General features: G+C 40.7%; 1 protein-coding gene across 1 annotated transcript in view; it reads left to right on the top strand.

Annotated features, from left to right (window-relative positions):
* Positions 1-22,493, top strand: part of SLC26A5 (solute carrier family 26 member 5) — a 55,811-nt gene that overhangs the window by 17,069 nt on the left and 16,249 nt on the right. Inside the window, exons 3-9 of the mRNA XM_072759909.1 lie at positions 8,146-8,350; positions 10,217-10,356; positions 15,920-16,030; positions 17,177-17,343; positions 17,859-18,023; positions 20,991-21,143; positions 22,302-22,384. Coding sequence (XP_072616010.1) covers positions 8,199-8,350; positions 10,217-10,356; positions 15,920-16,030; positions 17,177-17,343; positions 17,859-18,023; positions 20,991-21,143; positions 22,302-22,384 — 971 coding nt within the window. The 5' untranslated portion in view covers positions 8,146-8,198. The remainder of the gene's footprint in view (positions 1-8,145; positions 8,351-10,216; positions 10,357-15,919; positions 16,031-17,176; positions 17,344-17,858; positions 18,024-20,990; positions 21,144-22,301; positions 22,385-22,493) is intronic.

The following is a 22,493-nucleotide window of genomic DNA, read 5'->3' as shown; positions in this document are numbered from 1 at the left end:
GTCCCAAAAGAATAGAGAAAAGGAAGCAGTTTTTTTTTTTTTTTTTCAAATTGCTTTCAGGAAAAGGCTGATAAAGTCCTAAGTGAAAATTTTTTTTTCTGGATTCTAAGTCATGAGCCTTTTCTATATGCTATGTCCATTATAATAAAGTTTATGCCCTGGGAAGTGTAGAAAATTTTCATAATAAATAACATTATTTTTACACTTTATTTATTTGAGAGAGAGATCCACAGAGGGAGGAGAGGGAGAAAGAGAGAAAGGAGGGGCAGGGGGAGAGGGAGAAGCAGGCTCCCCACTAAACAGGGACCCCGATGCAGAGCTTGATCCCAGGACCCTGAGATCGTAACCTAGATGCCTGACTGAACCATCCAGGTGCCCCATTAAATAACATTTATTTTTGTTAGTTGTTCATAGAGAAATTGCCCGTAGAGAAATTATTTGAAAGATTATAGTAAGTTTGGGCAAGTGCTTGCATGCTTGGAATGAAAAGGTCAACATAGGCATTAAGACTAATTAGATTGATTATTTAATTATATAATTATAATTAGAGCTATAGATAGGTAAGTTGATTACTTTGAATAGATGGATGGATGCTCTGTGTCTCTTCGGATACCTCCATTCCACAGTGAAGAATGTTTACTTTCCAACTTAAAAGGATTTATTGAACTTAAAAGGATATATATGATGATGAGGTGGGGTGTCTTAGTTTCAGACAACTGAATCCATTCTGGCTAAATCCACAGAGATTTAATTGGCATTTTGAACAAACTTGCCAAACACAGTTTTCAGAATGTTCTCACTGGAAATATCATTTAGAGATGAAGACAACACTAAGACTCAAAAGAGGCAAGTTGTTTTTCTATATTCATTCAACAAGCATTTTGGAGTTCTAAATAACCATCACTGAACAGAAATACACAGCATTGGGTTTCTGCTCAGAGTCGAGTTTCCCAACAGGTTGTTCATCAGTCTCCCTCCATGAGTTTTAAACAATGCAGATTCCAGAATTACTAAATCAGAATCTCTAAAGGACCTGGAAATCTGTCGTTTCAAGCTCCCTAGGTGATTCAGACATGCTTTCAAGTATGGAAAGCCCTGGTCTAGTTGGCCCTGCCATAATAGTATTGAATGGCTCAGACACTTGAGATGCAGAAGTAGGCCTGGATGGACCTTGACCGTGACCTCCACTTTGGAGCATCTCCCACAAAACCATGGTGAATCTCCATTATCGGCAAGCAACTAATTGTTGCTTTGAGTTTGAAGTTAAAAACTCCCACCATTTTGTTGTAGTTTTTATTTATAAACATTTGTGCCTTTTCAACTTGATGATTACTTTGAATAGGAAATAAGATTTGTTTTTTGTGAATATTTTTGGAGAAGTCACTTAGCCCCCGCATGAGAGTAGATGGATCTGTTTTCTCACTTGCAAAGGGAGGGGGTTGAATTGGATCATCTTCAAGATTACTTTCAGATCTAGAAATCTATGATGAAAGATGTTCTAAATAGTTTTTAAATTCCTTCTGTCATATCTATGGAAAACAGGATTTGAACCTGTAGGTCATCTCTTTTTTCTGTCATTAGTATTTTTGTTGGAAGACCTGTCAGAAGATTTGTCCCTCTAGGCCAACTTGAAAGTGACTTTTCTCATGTGAGAGTTTGTGTAGTTTTACATTGGTGATTTATATTTCAATCAGCACACTGGAACCTCAGTATCTGTCAGATAAGAGCCTGGTCATTTGATCTGCTCGTGTTGGTCCCTTGGTTTCTTTGCCATTCTTCTTCTGATAAGGTGGTTATTGATAGCCTTCATGGCTTTAATTATTTAACCATTATTGATGAGCATTAAGAGTTCCCCCAAAGGACAGCCTTTCTTTATAACACCCTCTTTTCTGTCCTATTCTTACCCTTTCCAGCATTCCTTTCCTTTCCCAGGTAAGAAGACACTGCCAAACAGATATTTCAAGGAGACATAGACTATAGCCAGGGTCCTAACACCTCAAAAATATTTGAGAATCCCCTCTTTTCTCTGTCTCTTCCTAACCTATAAAGTGTTTTGGTTGCCACATTTAGCAAAGATATAAGATACCAGTTACAGTTGAGATACGGGGAGGCACCTGGGTGGCTCACTTAGTTAAGTATCTGTCTTCAGCTCTGGTCCTGATCCCCAGGGTCCTAGGATCAAGCTCTGAGTCCGGCTCCCTGCTCAGTGGGGAGCCTACTTTGCCCTCTCCTCCCTGCTCTTCCTGTCACTATTGCTGTCTCTCTCTGTCACACAAATAAATAAAGCCTTTTCTTTTTAAGTTGAGATAAAGGATAAAAAGTTTTTTGAAGATTTTATTTATTTATTCATGATAGACACAGAGAGAGACAGAGGGAAGAGTAGGGAGCCTGATGTGGGACTCAATCCCAGTACTCTGGGATCACGCCCTGAGCCGAAGGCAGATGCTCAACCGCTGAGCCACCCAGGCGTCCCAAAGGATAAAATTTTAATATAAGTATGCTCTATGCAATATTTGGAACATACCTACCCTAAAAAATTATTTGGTGCTTGTCTGGCATTGAAAATTAACTGGACATCCTATGTTTTATTTGGCAACCCTACAGAGTGTACATACCCTAATGCTTTCCTAAATCCATCTAATGTTTTGAGATCTAACTTTGAGACTTACTCCTAATTTCAACCCAAGATGAAATGTTTGTAACGACTGAGACTATATTTGCATAAACTTTAGCGGGTGTTGCACTGCCCACCTACACACAGCCCCCTCTTGTTTTGAGAATATAAGAATAGAAAGAAAACTTTGCTTTGAAAAACTTTAGGTACATATTTTTTGTAATTTTTCATTAAATATTTCAAAGACACACAGAATCAAAGATGGCGATATAATGCATTGCACACAATTTATTTACACCCTATCCAGTTTTTCCTTTTTTGTTTGGATGTGGGGTGTTTATATTGCCATTCCCTAAGTCACTAAGTCAGTGATTTTGAACTTTAGCTGTGAGTTATCATCCCCTGGACAGCTTTTTAAATTCTCAGCCCCTGCCTGCCTCCCAGACCAATTAAATCAGAATCCCTGGCAGTAGAGTCAGACATCAGTAGCTGCCCGGGTGATTCCAGTGAGCAGCCGGGGCCGAGAACCTCTTCCCTAAATGAAAATGGCAAATTCAAAGAAATATTCTTACTACTAAATCATGTCCTTATATTTCAAATTCATCTTCAAAATCGTTTCAAGTTACTTGTGGTTTTCTTATATCTTTTTAACATGTATTCCTCTGTCTCTCTTAGGTTTTAAATTAGTGGTTCTTTACTCATTAAAATCCTCTTAGGATGCTTTTTAAAGAAAATGCCTGAGCTCCCCTCCTGGAGGTTGTGCCCTAATTGGTCTGGTGTAGGGCCTAGGATTTCTTGTTTTGTTTTGTTTTTTGTATATATTTTTTATTGGAGTTCAGATTTTTTTTGGCGGGGCAGGGGGAGGGCACCTGGGTGGCTCAGCGGTTGAGCATTTCCTTTGGCTCAGGTTGTGATCCCGGGATCCTGAGATTGAGTCCTTGCATCGGGCTCCCTGCATGGAGCCTGTTTCTCCCTCTGCCTGTCTCTGTCTCTCTCTCTCTCTCTCTCTCTCTCTCTCTCATGAATAAATAAACAAAATCTTTTAAAATATATTTTTTATTTTTATTATTTTTTTAGTGGAAGAAAACACATTTGTGTATTTATTAGTTTCTTCTAACTTCTTCTAGTTAGAAGAAGTAGACCCATTCCTACCTGGCAAGACCTTGTCCATCTCTGGTCTAATTTCTCTTTCCTCAGACCTCCAACAGCCTCTCTTTCCTTCTTTCTTATTTTTTTTTTAAGATTTATTTATTTCTGAGAGCAGTGGGGAGGGCTGAGGGAGAGGGAGACAATCTCAAGCAGACTCCCCACTAAGCACCCCTGAAACCATGACCTGAGCTAAAATCAAGTGTCTGACACCCAACCGACTGAGCCACTCAGGTGCCGTCCTTCTTACTTTCAGTACAGTTCATAGAAGAGAAACAACGCACCTTTCTAGCACCAGATCTACCAGCCTAAGCGCATTTGTATCCAGATGCTCTGTCTTCCCGCAGTGGACGGGGGTGTGCTGTCCTTGTCCTCCCAAGGGCAGGTCCTGCTTATACACAAGAGCCAGCATCTCCTAGGTAACTTTTAAAACACACATGGAGGGACGCCTAGGTGGCTCAGTAGTAGAGCGTCTGCCTTTGGCTCAGGGCATGATCCTAGGGTCCTGGGATCGAGTCCCGCATCAGGCTCCCTGTGGGGCCTGCTTCTCCCTCTGCCTGTGTCTCTGCCTTTCTGTGTGTCTCTCATGAATAAATAAATAAAATCTTTTTTAAAAATTAAAAAATAAAAATAAACAAAACACATGTAATTGCCCTGCTTAATAAAGTAGAAGGAATTTTGAGGTTCAAAGAGGAGGAGAAATGAGGTATTGGCAAATGACCTTCAAAGTAATGGATGTAAATGAGGAATCTTGTCAAGAATAGCCAAAGGACTTTTGAGAATAAGGATAAGAATGTCTAATACTTCAGAAATATTATATTTTCGGGACACCTGGTGGCTCAGTAGGTTAAGCATCTGACTTTGGCTCAGGTCATGGTGTCAGAGTCCTGGGATCAAGCCCCACGTTGGGCTCCATGCTCCATAGGGAGTCTGCTTCTCTCTCTCTCTCTCCTCTGCTCCTCCCCTGATCCTGCTCTCTCTCTCAAATAAATAAAATATCTTTAAAAAAGAAATATTGGGGATCCCTGGGTGGCTCAGCAGTTTGGCACCTGCCTTTGGCCCAGAGCACAATCCTGGAGTCCCGGGATCGAGTCCCAAGTCGGACTCCCGGCATGGAGCCTGCTTCTCCCTCCTCCTGTGTCTCTGCCTCTCTCTCTCTCTCTCTCTCTCTCTCTCATAAATAAATAAATAAATCTTAAAAAAATAAAATAAATTAAAAAAATATTTTATTTCCTCTACTATGTTTCAGTGTAAACCTATTCTGCTGCTCTGAAATCTTTGGAGAAGTCTGTCACACATGGGTACATACAACAATGCATGCCCGTTCCCACGCAGAGTGAATATCCACTGTCCAGGTTCTAACCCTGGAAATCCTATTTCAGGAGGTTCAAAGTGAAGCCCTGGCATCAGTACTTTAAATCTTCCCCAGACCACTGTGGCAAGGGGCCAGGTTTGGTTCCACTGAGTATAGATGTTACAACATCCTTAGACAATGTTTCTCAAAACCCATCCCATTGACATCTGGGTGAATTTCTGTTGGGGAACAGTAAAATCAATGGTAAAACAGGGTCTTTGCAACAGGGGGAAAAAAGTCTGACTCTAATTTTTAGACCTCCCTCAGATCGACCTTGTCTTTTTCTCTTGGAGTGGCTTTATGAAGGAAGATGTATCTCAAATGGAACAGAAGATGACCATGGAGGTGTATAGAAAAATTAATAATACATTTTAAAGCAGGTTTAATCTTCTGTAACAGAGAGGAAGTATGACCTACATAATCAACAGTCATGAGCACCAATCCAAAGATACCGTGCATTCGTCAAATACTGAGCACCTGCTAAGAGACTGGGACTGAGCTAGGCCCTTGGAACTCAGGTTATGATATGGCCTCAGGCATTACAATCTAGAGAGACCGTTAATTATAATCAGTGGAAGAAAACTGGAAAATTATACTAGTAAGTATAGACCCAGTCCACAGATTAGTGGTAAGGGAAGACTAAAGAGAAACAGAAGACAAAACCAGGCTTTTGAAAGATACAATGATTAGGGTGTAGGGACAATGGAAGGAGAGTGAGGGGGGAAATCGCATTTCTTTTCAGAGTGGATGGAACTGTATGTGTGGGCACAGTGGCAGAAACCAGCATGGTATATGTTGCCTGAATTACAGATGGTTCTACAATGCTTTCATCTAAGGTTCTGGAGGAGTTGGGGCAGGTGGAAGGCAGAGTGGTTGTGTTGCCCCATGTCAGACTCCACTCATACATCAGCACTGTCGTTCTTTGGCTATTATGATGCGTTCCTAGAGTGGCCATAAAAAGTTAGCTGATAGATGGCCAACCAGCCTTGCTAACCTAAAACAAAAGACACATGATATTTGTCAGATCTGCAAAATCCTTGTTCTCCATCCTTATTCGGTACTTGCCTGCATTTGCTGTTAGACTTCCTTTTTATTCTAGACTGTAGAATTTTTAACCTCCTTGGACATAGGCATTTATTTTTACGTGATATTTTGTGGTTGATCACACAAGCCTGAGTTCAGTGTGAATGTAATTTCAGGTTGGTGAAAAGTTGACTTTTCATCAGGCAGTAGTGGTGTTAAGCCACATCAGTAATCCCCTACACTCCTATGGTCACCACATAGACACTAACCATTAACTCATGCCAACCCCCATCACCTCTGCTGTCAATTTCCTTCAGTTGGGAACACTGGCTTTAGTTGTTGTACATTCAATTTTTATTATAAGGTTTATAGTTCAAATATACAGACAAATACTAAGAATCATGTAACACCCATTTACTGACTGCAAGGCTTAATCAAATCTGAACATTTTGCTCTGTTTGCACCAATTGTTTTTATAAACTAAAGCATTGTAGATACAGTGAGTTAAAACTCTGTCTCCCCTGAGTCTGATTCCCCTTCTCTCTGAAGGAACCACCACCCTGATCCTAGTGTTTCTCATTATCATTCATGGTTTTATTCATTTATTACATATGTGTCCATAAATAACATATAATATTGCTTTATACATTTTTAAACTTTGTTTAGATTACTGCATCCTTGAAGTATCTATCTGTGCCTTGCATTTTTATTAAAAATTAAGTTTTTGAGATTTATTGATGACACAAATAGATTTAGTTCAGTTTTTAAAACTACTTTATAGCATGCAGTATATCACTATACCAAGATTAACTTTTTATTTTGTACAGGTAGGACATTTGAGGGTTTTCCCCCCCAATTTTTCAATATAATAAAGCTGTAGTTAACATCCTTGCACACATTTTCATTTGCACAAATATATTGGGTTTTTATTCCTTAATCATTTCTTTTACTCATATTAGTAGCATTCATTTTATAGCATACATATATGCGCTGTATGCTAAATATATGTAACACATAATATGTATATTTATGTATAAATCATCCTAATTGTCTCAAACATGACAATATCATCACCTTTAAAACAATATCATAATATTGCACTGATATTTTCAACTTGTAACTTCTCACTAGTCACCAGGAATTTCCCTCATGGAGATGTATAAACCTCAATTCTGAACCATGGGAAAATTTAAGGAGTAATCAAATGTGAGTACAGAATTGAAGAGGAGGGTGATATACCTTCAAGAAACTTGGGATCTGGGATGCCTGGGTGGCTCAGTGGTTGAGCTTCTGCCTTAGGCCCAGGGTGTGATCCTGGCGTCCCGGGATCAAGTCCCACATCGGGCTCCCTGCATGGAGCCTGCTTCTCCCTCTGCCTATGTCTCTGACTCTCTCTCTGTGGGTCTCTCATGAATAAATAAATAAAATGTTTTAAAAAAAAAAAAAAAAGGAAGGAAGGAAGGAGAGAAAGAAAGAAAGAAAGAAAGAAAGAAAGAAAGAAAGAAAGAAAAAGAAAGAGAAAGAAAGAAAGAAAGAAAGAAAGAAAGAAAGAAAGAAAGAAAGAAAGAAAGAAAGAAAGAAAAGAAAGAAACTAACTAACTAACTTGGGATCAATTTAAGGACTGATCTTGCCCCTTATCCTGTTTCCTTGACATGTAAATGGTCAGAGTCAGCCTGAGTCACTATTTCTCCCATAGGAACCTAGAACCAGCTGACTGCAGTATTTAGTCACTGAATTTAATACAAGCTTTTATTGAAAGTATACACATTACCATGTATTGCCCTGGGAGGAAATACGTCACATGTGGGATTTTTTCTTAATTGATTTTTGACTTCATTTGGTTTATTAGTGGCTGCTAGGTACTGAGTCCTGTGGTAGGTGCTCTGAGGTCCAAAGATGAAGAAGTCCTCTGAAGAACTCACAATCCCACAAGGAAGAGATGCTTAGGACAGTCAGTCATTGGTCAGATTTTGGCATCTGAAATAGGCTCTTTATTTTCTCCCTTAGTGACGCTCAGGCAATGCTTGTCTCCTGCTGTTGATGCATAATCTCAGAGGACTATGGATCATGCTGAAGAAAATGAAATCCTCACAGCAAGCCAGAGGTACTATGTGGAAAGACCTATCTTTAGTCACCCGGTCCTCCAGGAAAGACTGCACAAGAAAGACAAGATTTCGGATTCCATCGGGGATAAGCTGAAACAGGCATTCACGTAGGTTGTGTTTTAACCTATTTCCTTTATCCTGGCATCCAGTTTTGACAGAAGCAAGGTCAAATGTATCAAGAAAATCTGGTGTGGCGTGGGAAAAAAAAATGGTGAGCACTTAGGATTTGCAGAACTGTCCACATGGTTCGCTCAGAGATAAGTATTTGATTGAACCCCAGCTTCAACATATAATTCATCTTATATATTAAATTTTGATTACACTTGCATCTGTTTAACAGCTCCTCGAAACACCCTGCTTTCCCATACTTCACCACCTTCAAAATAGCCACCTCTTCCCCTTGTCTCTCAGGAATGTTCCAACCACTCTGTCATTTTGTCCACCCTGACTTCTACTTGGCAATATCCTGAATCTAAGTGCCAACCCCGGCTGTCAAGGACACTCAGTGTCCTAGGACTCTTCACTTTGGAGACGCTTGCACAGCCATGTTGCAGACCTGGGAATGCTAGTACATGTGTGCCTGAGATGTGCGTCTCCTGATCACTCCCAGGTTTAGGTTTGATTGCTGCATTCTGGGCCCTTGGGACCACAGATCTGTACTCTATGTTCATGTAAACTTCACAGGGACCCTCAGCTCTAGGTATGATCATCAGGAGAGTTTTAAAATGTAATCACTGGAGTCAGACTGTCTGAGTTTTAATTCTAGACCCAACCATGTACCAGCTGTGTGCTTGAGTTTCCAGCTCTGTAAAATGGGGATAATAATAATAATACTTAAGCTCATAGTTATTAGAGGTTACTATAATAATAATAATACTCATAGAGTTACTAGCACTTAGGTAGTGCTGCCATGTGCATATATGCAAAGTACAAGGCACATGGCAAGCACTACATAAATGTAGCTATTATTATTAAACATGAATGTAGCTATTAAACAAGATGACTGGCATCTAATCTAGTTTCACTCACATTTATGGCTCATGCCACAGATGCCCCAAATTTGCTTCTAATATCTTCCTTCACCTGATGATCAGATACTTTTGGCCACTGAAGACATTATATAAAGTACCATGCATGCTGCAAGAATGCACTGTCTTTTGAATGGAATAAATTGCTTCCTTGTCACCAGGAGGACTTGGGACTGTCATAGTGGTGATGGAACTTGTCTGTCCATGCTTTTATTTGGTGATGTCTTTGGTTATTGGCATAGACTGGCAAAAGGACTGGCCATGCCCCAGAACATAGTCTATGTTTCAAAATCAATTGAACTATATAGGGATTAAATACAAGGCCTTGATTTTATCAGCATGATGTTCCACTTAATCAAGACAGCCAGACATAGAATCTGTTAATACACACTCCAGTGACAAATGGTGTTTTTTTGAGTTTATCTGATCAAAGGCCCTAGAGCATTGAAAATATATTCATGAAGTTCATAGTACTTGAGTAAATTTTCTTCATTGTGTAAGGACAGGGGAAACTAAATGGGCCTGCTGATCAGTGGTTCCACATTCAAATATTTACTCAATCAGCAAATAATTTCCCTACTTTTTCCCCCTTACTTTGTTTTTACACCAACACAGAAGATACATTTAGGATTTCATCTATTAAAATCATAGTTTCCAGGGTATCTCAATTATTTTGAAACTAAATTTTTCTTATTTTTCATGGTAAGTTGTAGAGCATTATTATAGAGCCAATTCAGATGTTCCTATTTAAAAAAAAAAAAAAAGGTTGCATGAAGCTCATCTGGTTTCTGATCTCTGCAGAGTGGAAAGGTCATTCTTTACATTAAATGTAAATTTTTCCTTATTCCTCCAGAATATAAGGAAGGGACAGTACCTTGGTGTGAATTTCACAGAAATGTTCCTCATTTTATCTCGTTTTTTGGTTTTTTGTTTTTGCCCTCCCAGGTGTACTCCTAAGAAGATACGAAATATCATTTATATGTTCCTGCCCATAACTAAGTGGTTGCCAGCATACAAGTTCAAAGAGTATGTGTTGGGTGACTTGGTCTCAGGCATAAGCACAGGGGTACTTCAGCTTCCTCAAGGTTAGTAGCTATGTTTATTTCTTTTTTGTTGTTTCCCTTGCTACCATCTCTTCCAACAATTGTTGACCTTGTCTTCTATTTAATTTCATCATGATTGGGAATTCATGGTTTTTAATTGTATCATTCTAGTAACCTTTTCCTGTCTAAAGGAATTCTTCAGAAACATTTAACCCATAAATGGCCAAAGACAGTGGTAATAGCATATGGTGATACTAGTTTTGCAGATCAGTATATTTATAGGAACTGGCTGGACATGGCCTTACTTCTTGCTAAGTTCATCAGTCACCCAATGAATGTGCTGATGGAGTTGTCATTGTTAAGGTTCTTGGCTTGTAAGTCCACATTCTAATGTCCAATTAGGCAGAAAGGCAGGAAGTAAATAAAAGCACATATAAATGTTTAATTACAATGTTTGATTACAAATGATGTTAACACAATGAAGGAATATACAGGGTACCAGAAGATAATAACAGGGGAACTTAACTAGGTAAGTCACAGAAACTTCTTTAAGAGAGATTTTTTTTTAAGATTTTTAAAAATGTATTTATTCATGAGAGACAGAGGCAGAGATAGGCAGAGGGAGAAGCAGGCTCCTTGTAGGGAGCCCAGTATGGGACTGGATCCTGGGACCCCAGGACCATGACCCAAGCCAAACGCAGACGCTCAACCACTGAGCCACCCAGGCACCCTTTAAGAGAGATTTGAGCTGAGCCCTGAAGGGTGAGCAGGAGGCAGGTAAAGAATGAGAGGAAGTGCATTTGTGGCAGAAGGAAGCATGTGTGAAGACACATAACAGGAAAAGAACTGAGTGAAGACTCAGTTTGAAGAACTAACAGAAAAGCAGTTTGCTAGGAGTGTAGGGTGTGAAGAAGGGAGATGTGGAGGCAGTGGCAGGTCTGCAGAGCCTTGTTAGCCACTTCTTGGATTCCACTCTGAGTGAGTGCATTGAAAGCTATCACTTGGGGTCTGTTTCTAAGAGGTCACTGAGACTGCTGTTCGTAGAGAAGGAATGGCTTTGGTTGGTGGGAGAGGCACCAGAATGAAAATGAGGAGACCAATTAGGGGTTACAGGGACTTAGTGTAGGCAAAAGGTGATAATGGCTTGAATAGCCTCTAGGTTAGTTGGCCAAGAATCTATTCCCTTCTCCAGTTTCCCCAAAATGAATTACCAAATGATCAATTTATTAAAAAAAAAAAAAAAAAAACACGAAACACAAACATACAAACACCCTCCCCCTTCCCCCAGTTAGCTGCATTTTTAATTTTCCAAGTGACTGATTTACCAAATGTTTTAAATGAAATCCTTACAGCAGGTTTAGGATGGTTTTTCAAATGCATTTGGTACCAACACCCCAAGGGCAGAGAAGGGGACAAGATCAAAGGCAGAGATAGGGGTGGGGAGCAGAGCGCACAAAGGCTCAGTATCTGAAATGGGAAACAAGTGAAACTAACATTCAGTAAAGTGGGACGGATAAAGCTACAGGAAATGACTGCAGTGAACCCATGTCAATTAATACTTCAGAGAAATCTTCAGGATCGTGCCTATTTGAGTTTTCACTAAAATGGCATTCCACAAATTTGTTTTTGACCTGTCGGCTGTCTTCCATCTTGAACTAGGGTGGTGGCTATAAGATGAAAAGAATTTTCAAGATACATGCTATATTTTATGGTAAAGCCAGCCAGACTAGCTGTTGGATTGATTGGTAGGAGAATGGGGAAGCAAAGCATGTCAAGAATTACTTTAAGGTGTCTGGGTTGATAAGTTGCATGTGGGTACATAGAAGAAGAAGGATGGTCAAGAATGACTCTCAGGTTTCTGGATCTAATATCTGAGGGTTGGAGGTGCCAATTGTAGATACAGTAAAGACTGCAGGAGGAATGGATTTGAAGGGTAAGTTTGAACATGTTAAATTTGAAACGCTTGTGAGATAGACAAACGTTTATATGCTTATATTTAAAATACAATGAAAAAAATATGAGCTAAAAGAGAGCTATGGATTATAGATGTCAGTTTGGGGATCTTTGACATACACAGGACATTTAAACCATAGCAATAGACAAGGTCACCCAAGAAGAGAAAGTGGAGTGAAAGACAAGAAAGCAGGATCAAACTTTATCCAACATTAAAGGCCAAACAAAAAAGGAACAATCAGCAGAAGAAACTGAAAAAGAAAGAAGCATCTGGAAAGGGGAAGGAGAACCATGAGCTTTTGGTATTACAGAAAGGAAGAAGGAATGACCCAGTAGGTTGAACACTAAGAGTTATAAATCATCCCACCATCAAATTTGTATGGAAAAGGTGTTTTTCTGCCCATCACTAGTCAGTGAAGATAGGTAAATAGGAAGAACAAAATGTAGCAAACACAGAGATGCAAGATATAGTAAGTTAATTTCTCGTGGTTGGTTAATTGTCAGTAAAAAGACTTTGTTAAGTGTTGAATTGATTCATTAATTGAATCAAATTGAAACAATACAATGCTTCTCTAATTCATTTAAAATCCCTCTAATTCATTTAAAATGATGGTAAAGGACAGGGAAATGGTGTAAACTAGCAAGGACAAAGGGAATGGGATGCCACTTTTCCCACAAAGGGAAAGCTGACACCATGGAGCAGGGGAAAAAAATGGCAAGTTATAGACAAGTGAGAACTGAATTATCAGAGCTGAGGAAGCTGAATTAATCAGAGCTGAGAAAGATCCTGGGGTCTGCCTTGGAGAACATTGGGAAATTGGCAGCTCCAAGGATTGTCAAAGGTGAGAGTCAGGCAGATGGCTAGAAGCAAGAGGATTGTTTGAAGTCTTTATCCTAAGTTGTGAGCACATGGACCCCCAGGTCCCCACCCCAGTACTGTGCAGTGGATAGGAGGGTGAAAACACTGAAAGATGTTGAAAGAATGAAGTCTACACATTGACCTGTGGGCTGACAAAGGCTCTTCCTTGTCCTTTGCAGCTCCAAAGAGCCTGTCAGAACCTACAGCCCAAGGCAAACAATGAACCACCCCCAGAAAGAAAAAGCTATAGTGCCAACTGGAGGTTCTCTGGCCAAGATGCTGGCTGGTGCCCCCAGTTGCCATACAGTAAAGCTGATCAGTAGACAAAGGGAGCCAATGTGCACAAAGCTTCAAAGAAGAAAACAAACCAAACAGAAAGCTCATTGGGCACATAACTAATGGAGAGGGCAAAATAAAACATTTGCTCTGTAATATCCTCAGCAAGATCTGAAAACATATTGAATCCATGACATAAGAACACAATGTGATTTTTTAAATTTTATTTATTTTGAGAGCATGATCAGGGGAAGCAGCAGATGCAGAGGAGAGAGAGAATATCAAGCAGATTCCAGGCTAAGCACAGAGCCTGCACATGGCTTCATCTCAGGACCCTGAGACCATGACCTGAGCTGAAAACAAGAGTTGAATACTTAACCAACTGAGCCGCCCAGGCACCCTAGGATGTGATTTTTAAAAAGAGCCTTCAGAGAACAAGAACGTGCTCATAGAAATTAAAAATATGATAGCTGGAAGGGGCACTCGAGTGGCTCAGTGGTTGAGCGTCTGCCTTCGGCTCAGGGCGTGATCCTGGGGTCCTGGGATCGAGTCCCGTGTCAGGCTCCCTAGAGGGAGCCTGCTTCTCCCTCTGCCTGTGTTTCTGCCTCTCTCTATGTGTCTCTCATGAATAAATAAATAAAATCTTTTTAAAAAGATATGATAGATGGAATAAAATATTCAATCAAAGGGTTCGAAGATAGAGGAAATCTGGAAGTCAGAGAAAAAGATGAATACAAGCACAATAAGAAAGACGAGATAAAAATACCAGAGGATCAATCCTGGTGTTCCGTCATCCACTGGCAATTCCAGAAAGAAGAGGATAAACAGAGGGGAAGAGACTATTAAGGAATATTTTCAGAATTGAAATACATGAGTTTTCAGACTGCAAGAAACTACCAAGGACCCAGCAGAATGAGGGAGGGAATGAATAAACAACAAACAAACGAGGTAGAGCATAATAAACTCAGAATATCAGGGATAAATAGAAGATTTCAAAGCTTCTTAGGGGGAAAAGAGTCATGTAATTAGGATATAACTAAGTGGAAGCTGAAAAAAATAGTAGTTAACATCTGAAACTAAAAAACTAAGAATAACAGTAGTAACATTATTTAGAGCAAAGTTTCTCCACCCACACCATGCCAGGAGCAGCCCCACCCTCTCAGTGACAATAATAAAATATGTCTCCTGACCTTGTCAGATGTCCCCTGGGGGGCAAAATCCTCTTAGTTGAGAATGACTGATTCAGAGAAATGAGATAAATGGTAGAAAAAGAGCTAAACAAATTGGAAGTGAGTGCCTCTGGCGAGCAGAACCTGGAGATGAGGCTTTCTTTAGAGCCTTTTAGTACTGGCTTTTTAAACTATGAGCATGCATATCTTTGAAATAAAAATTTCAAATTTTAATTTTTTTAATTAAAAGTAGAATTTGTTTTATAAAAGGAAAACATTAAAATGATAATAATATTATATGTGGGTTAGGGATGCTTCTCCTATTCCTCTTTGCTAAAAATTTTTTCTCTTCACAACATGACAGTGTACTAAGTGAATTTTCTGGTTGTCCCAATATTTGGCTAAGCCCCCTAAGCTGAGAACAAGGGTGTTTATTGTCTCCATGTCCTGAAAAAGATACCAGACCACTGATGCAAAAACTATGAGTGAATGACACCAGACTCTTTAGTGCATCACTTCAACAGGATATATTTGGGGACCAGGTATATGATAATAGATTTGGAATGAGAATTTTCTAGAATTTCTAGAATTTTCTAGTGCTTTCTAGGTAAAAGCACTATATGTTTCTCCTCCATGTAAAGCCTAGGTACGAGGGACTGCAAGAGAACCACTCAGAGCGCTGGACATGTGTCCCCTGTAGTTTTGGGGGATTGTTGCCTAATTCTTGCAAGTAGATACAGGTAAAAAAAAAAAAAAAAAAAAAAAAGGTGTAAACCACCCATGTAAGCGGAATGGAGAGCCCTCCAGTGGTCATGGCTTGCACTTCTGAAGTTTCTTGGCATAAAGTTGCCAAGCTTTCCCATTGGATAAGTGGGTGCTCTGGAAGGTAACAAGGCTTGGCTCATTTGAAAGGTACCTGCCCAAGAAGACTGCCTACAGAGGAGCATATGCCAGCAGAGAGGACCTGGAGGAGGTGTAAGAACTGACACCTGGGAGTTCCTTATTGAAAAGGGATCTGCAAAAAATCCACAAAACACCCCATTAGAGAAACAGCCAGCATTTGGCCATCAATGCAGATCATAGCTCCACCAATCAAGTAAGACTTTCCACCCTTACTTAGGTTGGGAAAGAATAAAACAGAAAAACCGGCCCCTTGGCAAAGAGATGACCAGGAAAATGGTCTCAGCCTAGGTGTAGGATTGGGATGTAAGGGGGTGGGCAGGTGAAGACACAGCTGCTGAAATTAATGTGGCTTTCGCCTCTTCATCATAGAGAGCCAGGTGACAAATACACATGACCCTCTGCTTTCTAACGATCTGTCCGTTTCTGTTTGGTTTCGATCCCACAGGGTTAGCCTTTGCAATGCTGGCTGCTGTGCCTCCCGTGTTTGGCCTGTACTCTTCATTTTACCCTGTTATCATGTATTGTTTTCTTGGAACCTCCAGACACATATCCATAGGTAAAAGCTTAGAGTTGATATTTTAGTTTGGATTTCCAAGATTTGCAGTGTGCCAAAGAAAGAGCATGTTTGTTATCAGAGCATCCGTTAAATGGTAACGTTTGTTACCGCATACCGCATACCCAGTAGGTGCTTTATAAAAATACACCCCCCCTCCCAGATTTCTAGAACTAATAGCTTTCTTATAATCTTGGCATGACAGAAAAAAAAAAAAAGAAGACCATTTTCTTGTGTAAAAAGAGCAATTGTTGAAATCTGGGAAGTAAGTACCTTCGTTCATAATACAATTTGCTTATACCTGGTTTTTCTTATTTTATTTTATTGGTGTTATTGCATGTTCCTGATTACTTATGCATGTATTGCTTTTCATCCTCTTTTAGGGTCTGAATTATACATGATTTTTCCCAGTGTATTTAGGATAAGATTTACATGGACTTCATAACAGTGTTGGTGCTGCATGAGACTGCCACCAGCAAGTCCACACATGATGTTTCCGATATCTGGTGCTGGGAAACAAATACCCCCAAATATAGCAGATTAAAATACATATTCGATTAACTTGCACAGTTGCTATGGGTCAGGATTTAGGAAGCACTCCTCTTGGGCAGTTCTGGCTCAGAGTCTGTCATGCAGCTAAGAATCAGAGGAGGAGCTGGAGCAGCTACTCACTCTTCCCACCCTCCCTACCCTCTATCCTTCTCTCCCCATGATCCTAACTGAGCTTGCTCACACTCAGGGCCTCAGCATAAACAAGTAGTATAGCTGTCAGTTGGAAGCAACATCACCTTCTGTTACCTAGCCTCCAAAGCCACACAGTATCACTTTTCCTGCATTCTTGTGGTGATTAACATGTCGCAAGTGCACCCAGATTCAAGGAGAGAGGAATTTGACTACCTCCTAATGGGCAGATGTCCAGGTTCCAGAAGAGTCCATGGGAAGGAAGATATCATCGTGTTCATTTTTTGAGAATATGATCTATACATACACAGCTTACTCATAACCCAGGGGAGGAAGTCTGAAGGAGGGCAGTGCAATTTCACATCAGTGATGCTTTTTAATTGACCTCACCCATGTCTCCTTGAGACCCAGCAACCACATGAGATGCGCTGAAAATGGTTTCCTTAATTGAATGCCTCACTATTTCAGGTCCATTTGCTGTGATTAGCCTGATGATTGGCGGTGTGGCTGTTCGATTAGTCCCTGATGATATAGTCATTCCAGGAGGAGTAAATGCGACCAATGGCACAGAAGCAAGAGATGCCTTGAGAGTGAAAGTCGCCATGTCTGTGACCTTACTTTCAGGAATCATCCAGGTAATATTCATAGATGGAAAAATTGGCTCTTATTTGTTCACTTCATAAATATCTATTGAGTCTTCGTGGCTGGTCTGCGTGGTGGGTAGGGTCCAGCTAGCAAAATTCAGAGCACTCAGGATCACCAGTCCCGCTGCATGCCTTCCCTAAGTTGGTATTTATTAGGAACGAGCAAGCTTCAGTTGGGTACTTCAGAGATTCCAAAAGCAAGAAAAGTTTAAATCAGGAACAATTAGTAATGGAAAGAAGACATCTCTTGTCTGCTTGGAAGGAGCAGGAGGTGACATTGACTAAATGTGCCCCCAGTTCTGAAGGACAGGGAAAGGGTGAGTGTGCCCAGTGCTCCGTGGGGCTCCAAGCCTCTCCAAACCTTCCACTGTTTTCTGACCACTGCAGATGCAGGAGTGTAGTGTTAGAAAGTAGTCCAGAAGGAACTTTTGTTTTGTTTTCTGTTGGTTTTTACTTCCTGATCTATCAAGTGACTAATTTGTTTCTTTGTCATTAAAAAAAAATAGTTTTGCCTAGGTGTCTGTAGGTTTGGATTTGTGGCCATATATCTCACAGAGCCCCTGGTCCGTGGGTTTACCACCGCGGCAGCTGTGCATGTCTTTACCTCCATGTTAAAATACTTGTTTGGAGTGAAAACAAAGCGGTACAGTGGGATCTTTTCAGTGGTGTATGTAAGTAAGCTACTTGCTGACATATTGGTACTTGTTTTTCCTCCTTTATTTTCTCCTCTTCTCTTCTATATCTCTCTCACCAAGGCTCACTTTTCTAAGAATTAAAATAAATGGAAAAAGGGGCATCTGAGTGGCTCAGTCGATGAAATATGCCTTCGGCTCAGGTCATGATCTTGGGGTCCTGGGATCAAGCCCCATGTCAGGCTCCCTGCCCAGTGAGGAGACTGCTTCTCCCTCTCCCTGTGCACCCTCCCCCCAGCTTGTGCTCTCAATCTTTCTTTCTAGTCTGTTCTCTCTCAAATATATAAAAATCTTTTTAAAAAATAAAATAGAAAAGATCTCATTATTCTAACACTTTTCTGAGAACCCTACAAGGGGAATTAAACTTTACAGTCCCATTTTATTAACATGTGATGCCTCACAAGGAATTTTTTTACTAGCCCTTTATTTGGTGACTGCACCTTCACCCTAATTAGCAGAAGAGACCACTTTTTCTTAAAATCAAATTGTGGGGGATCCCTGAGTGGCTCAGCGGTTTAGCACCTGCCTTTGGCCCAGGGCGCGATCCTGGAGTCCCAGGATCGAGTCCCGCATCGGGCTCTCAGCATGGAGCCTGCTTCTCCCTCCTCCTGTGTCTCTGCCTCTCTCTCTCTCTCTCTATCATTCATAAATAAATAAATAAATAAATCTTTAAAAAAGTAATAAAAGTAAAACCAAATTGTGTTCACTTTGGAAACTAACATAATTTAAAGGCATCGTGGAAGAACACATCTCTCTCAGAAACTGCTTACTCAAACAGGCAAAAAAAAATTTAAGTAAATCTATAAAAGATTTAACTCACACAATTACCCACTGAATATAATAAAATATATGTAGACCTTTGCCTCTAGCTCCAAGAAAATATAAATTATTTGCAGGCACAGAGGGAACAATGGGAAGAACTGGTCATGTTGAAACTGATCACAAGTTCTAAAAATTCAGTATTTTCTCTCACAGTGCAGCAACCGATAACTAAATATACCTTTAAAACCCCCATACATTTGGAAAACAATAAACCTTCTTCTGGTTAGTCCCTGGATAAAGAGGAAATTATGAAATAATTAAAACCAAATGACGGTCAAATGCTGCTAAAGCTTATCTTGGACAGAAGGACCAATGGTCTTTGCAGGTGTTTAGGTGCCATTCACAATGCCAGACACAGCAGTGAGTGGGCAGATATGGCCCTTGCCTCTTGGAGCCTACAGTCCAATGGGAAGACAGATGGTAAACCACAAATTGCAAAAATAGGTAATGAATTACAAACCGTGTTACATGCTATGGAGGGAAGGTACAGACTGCTCCGAAAGTTGAATAGGAACACCTTTTGATTCGAGGTCTAAGACAATCACTCTAAGGAAGTGACATTTTATTTTATTTTATTTTTAAAGAGTTTATTTATTCATGAGAGAGAGAGGCAGAGACACAGGTAGAGGGAGAAGCAGGCTCCATGCAGGGAGCCCGATGCGGGACTCAATCCCAGGTCTCCAGGATCACACCTTGGGCCAAAGGCAGGCACTCAACCGCTGAGCCACCCAGGGATCCCCAGGAAGTGACATTTTATTTATTTATTTATTTATTTATTTATTTATTTATTTATCTATCTATCTATCTATCTATCTATCTATCTATCTGAGAGAGAGAGAGAGAGAGAGAGGCGGAGACACAGGAGGAGGAAGAAGCAGGCTCCATGCCGGGAGCCCGACTTGGGACTCGATCCCAGGACTCCAGGATCGCATCCTGGGCCAAAGGCAGGCGCTAAACCGCTGAGCCATCCAGGGATCCCCCGGAAGTGACATTTTAAATTGAGTCCTCGATTGATTAGAATGGTATCAAACTGTGGGAACATCCCTTAAATAACCAAATCCTTCATTTCCCATAGTTGCTGAGGCCATGCTTCCTACTCTGAGAGTTCTCTCAGTGCCTTGCCACAGAGGAAGCAGATCAGCACCTGAGTGCACTCTAGACATTGGCAGGCATGGTGTGTAGCCTGGGCTCAGTATGACCCACTCTTCCGGGGTCCAGGATGAGTACTGACCATATTTGGGGTGCTGAGGCTGCAACCCTAGGATACAAATAGGAGACTTTCCTTTCTAACTCTCCTGGGCTTCTTCCAGACTTCAGCACTCTCTCGCCTTTGAAATGCACCTGATCCCTGTCATCTGCTACCCATGACTTCTTTCTCCCCCTTTGACCTCCCAAAAGCTTTTCTGTGGGGGCACCTGGGTGGCTCAGTCGCTTGGGTCTCTCTGTCTTCAGCTCAGGTCATGATCCCAGCATCCTGAGATTGAGCCCCAGAGCTCCACATTGGGCTCCTTGTTCATCGGGGAGTCTCCCTCTGCCCCTCACCCAGCTTGGGCTCTGGCGCTCTCTCAAAAAAATAAACAAAATCTTCTTAAAAACTTTTCTGTGCATTTATCTTTGCATTATTTTGCTGATACCACCTCTAATTTTTTCTAATGCTCAGGACTTAATTTAAGGGGTACTTTTCTGAATATGATACTACATTGAGCCATTACCAAATCAAAGAACACTATAGTATAAGATTGTTGGTTAAGAACTATAACTATGGGGGCATCTGCGTGGCTCAGTAAACTAAGCATCCAACTTGATTTTGGCCCTATCATGGTCTCAGGGTCATGAGATCCCTATGTGAGATTGAGTCCAGTGCGGAGACTGCTTGGGATTCTCTCCCTCCCTCTCCCCTGCTCACCTGTGCTCTCTCTCAAAAAGAAAAAGAAAAAGAAACTATAAAGTTACATGACTGGGTAAAAATGCCTCCTACTTGGTAGGAGAGAGAACTCTCAGTCTGAGAGCTTTCTTTTAACTAGAAATGCATGGTGATGGGATGGCTGGTGTGAATTAGTGCACTAGTGTCTCTGTTCAGGGGCTGTTGCTTGATATAAACATCCAGTGTTCACTGTGTTACAGAGTACAGTTGCTGTGTTGCAGAATGTTAAAAACCTCAACGTGTGTTCTCTAGGCGTCGGGCTGATGGTTTTTGGTTTGCTGTTGGGTGGCAAGGAGTTTAATGAGAGATTTAAAGAGAAATTGCCGGCACCCATTCCTTTAGAGTTCTTTGCGGTAAGTCAACTTTGGCCACACACGCCTAGCTATTCTGGAGAGGGATCTGGACAGAGGAGGAACAGGAAGTTCTACCTTTTTTCTCCCAGGTCTGCCAAAGGGAAGGTTAGAATTTGTCAAGGGGAACTTCCACAAATATGCTGAAAGAAAAGGAAATCTATTAGAGACAGGGATGATTTTTAAAATATAGGTGGAGGCCATCCATAAAAATTTTAATATGAATCATCTCTGAGTGATGAGATTATGGAATATTTTTCTTCCTCAAATTTTTATCGTCTGATTGTGTTATAATGAACACCTACATCTTTAATAACCTGAAAAAATTAAGCTGTTTCCATTTTTGAAAAGAGCTAGAGACCAAAGGTTCCCAGATTTTTCTTGGTTCCTGGCACTCCTAGCCCAAAAGAAATACCCAACAGTTCCATGTATTAGTAGTTAATACATATTTACAACGTAATACATACTTACATCTAACAACTTAGGAACAATTGTAAAAACTATGCACATGCAATGAACCTGCTATATACTCTATTATGTTCTTAAATGACCACAACTGTTTCATTATAACATTATAACATTACCTTATTACTGGTTTCCCGCAGCAGCCACTACTGTGAGGCCCTGGCTCCCTACCCTGACCAGCCCTAACTCTCTCCTGGATGACCCACTCAGAAAGTTCTAGAGCAATAGTTCTTCAAGATGAACAGTATTGCTTCTCCTTCTGTTATTTTTCCACTGCACTTCAGTAAGGGTTGCCTTTGACACACCAGCTCGTTCTACGTTGCCCTGACTGTCCAGGAGGGCTTACACACAATGGAACTCTGTGACCCTGACTGTAGCTGAGGTGGGTGCCTGTAACAGCAGAGGCCTGTAACCACAGTTGGTGCTGTGCCATGGACACAAACATAGGTCCAAACATAGGTTCTGTACGGACTCCCTGTCAGTGTACCACCCTCACAATACACTTCTCAACGTCCTTTGTTGATGCCATCTTAGCCAGAGACTCTTTCAACTGCCAAAGGCAAAGGCAACTCCTAAAAGGTTTTGAGTTAAAAGTGAAAGTAGGTTTTGGCCTGGCTGACAAACTGTTTGAAACTTACTTTTGTGGCAGTTGAATTTTCATCTTTAAAGGCGCATTTGGATTTGTGTCTGTTTTAGGTGGTGATGGGAACTGGCATTTCAGCTGGGTTTAACTTGAAAGAGTCATACAACGTGGATGTCGTCGGGACACTTCCACTGGGGTAGGAAAAGTTTTATTTTAAGTGACAGTGCGACTTGAATAATCAATAGATCTATTATTGTTTCTAACTCCTGCTTTAGTATGCTTACAATCCAAAATCTTTTTTTTTT

This window comes from Vulpes vulpes, chromosome 5 (genome assembly GCF_048418805.1).
Source record: "Vulpes vulpes isolate BD-2025 chromosome 5, VulVul3, whole genome shotgun sequence".
Taxonomy (NCBI): Eukaryota; Metazoa; Chordata; class Mammalia; order Carnivora; family Canidae; genus Vulpes; species Vulpes vulpes.
The sequence above is the reverse complement of the archived record's forward strand: the minus strand, read 5'-3'. Positions and strand labels throughout refer to the sequence as shown.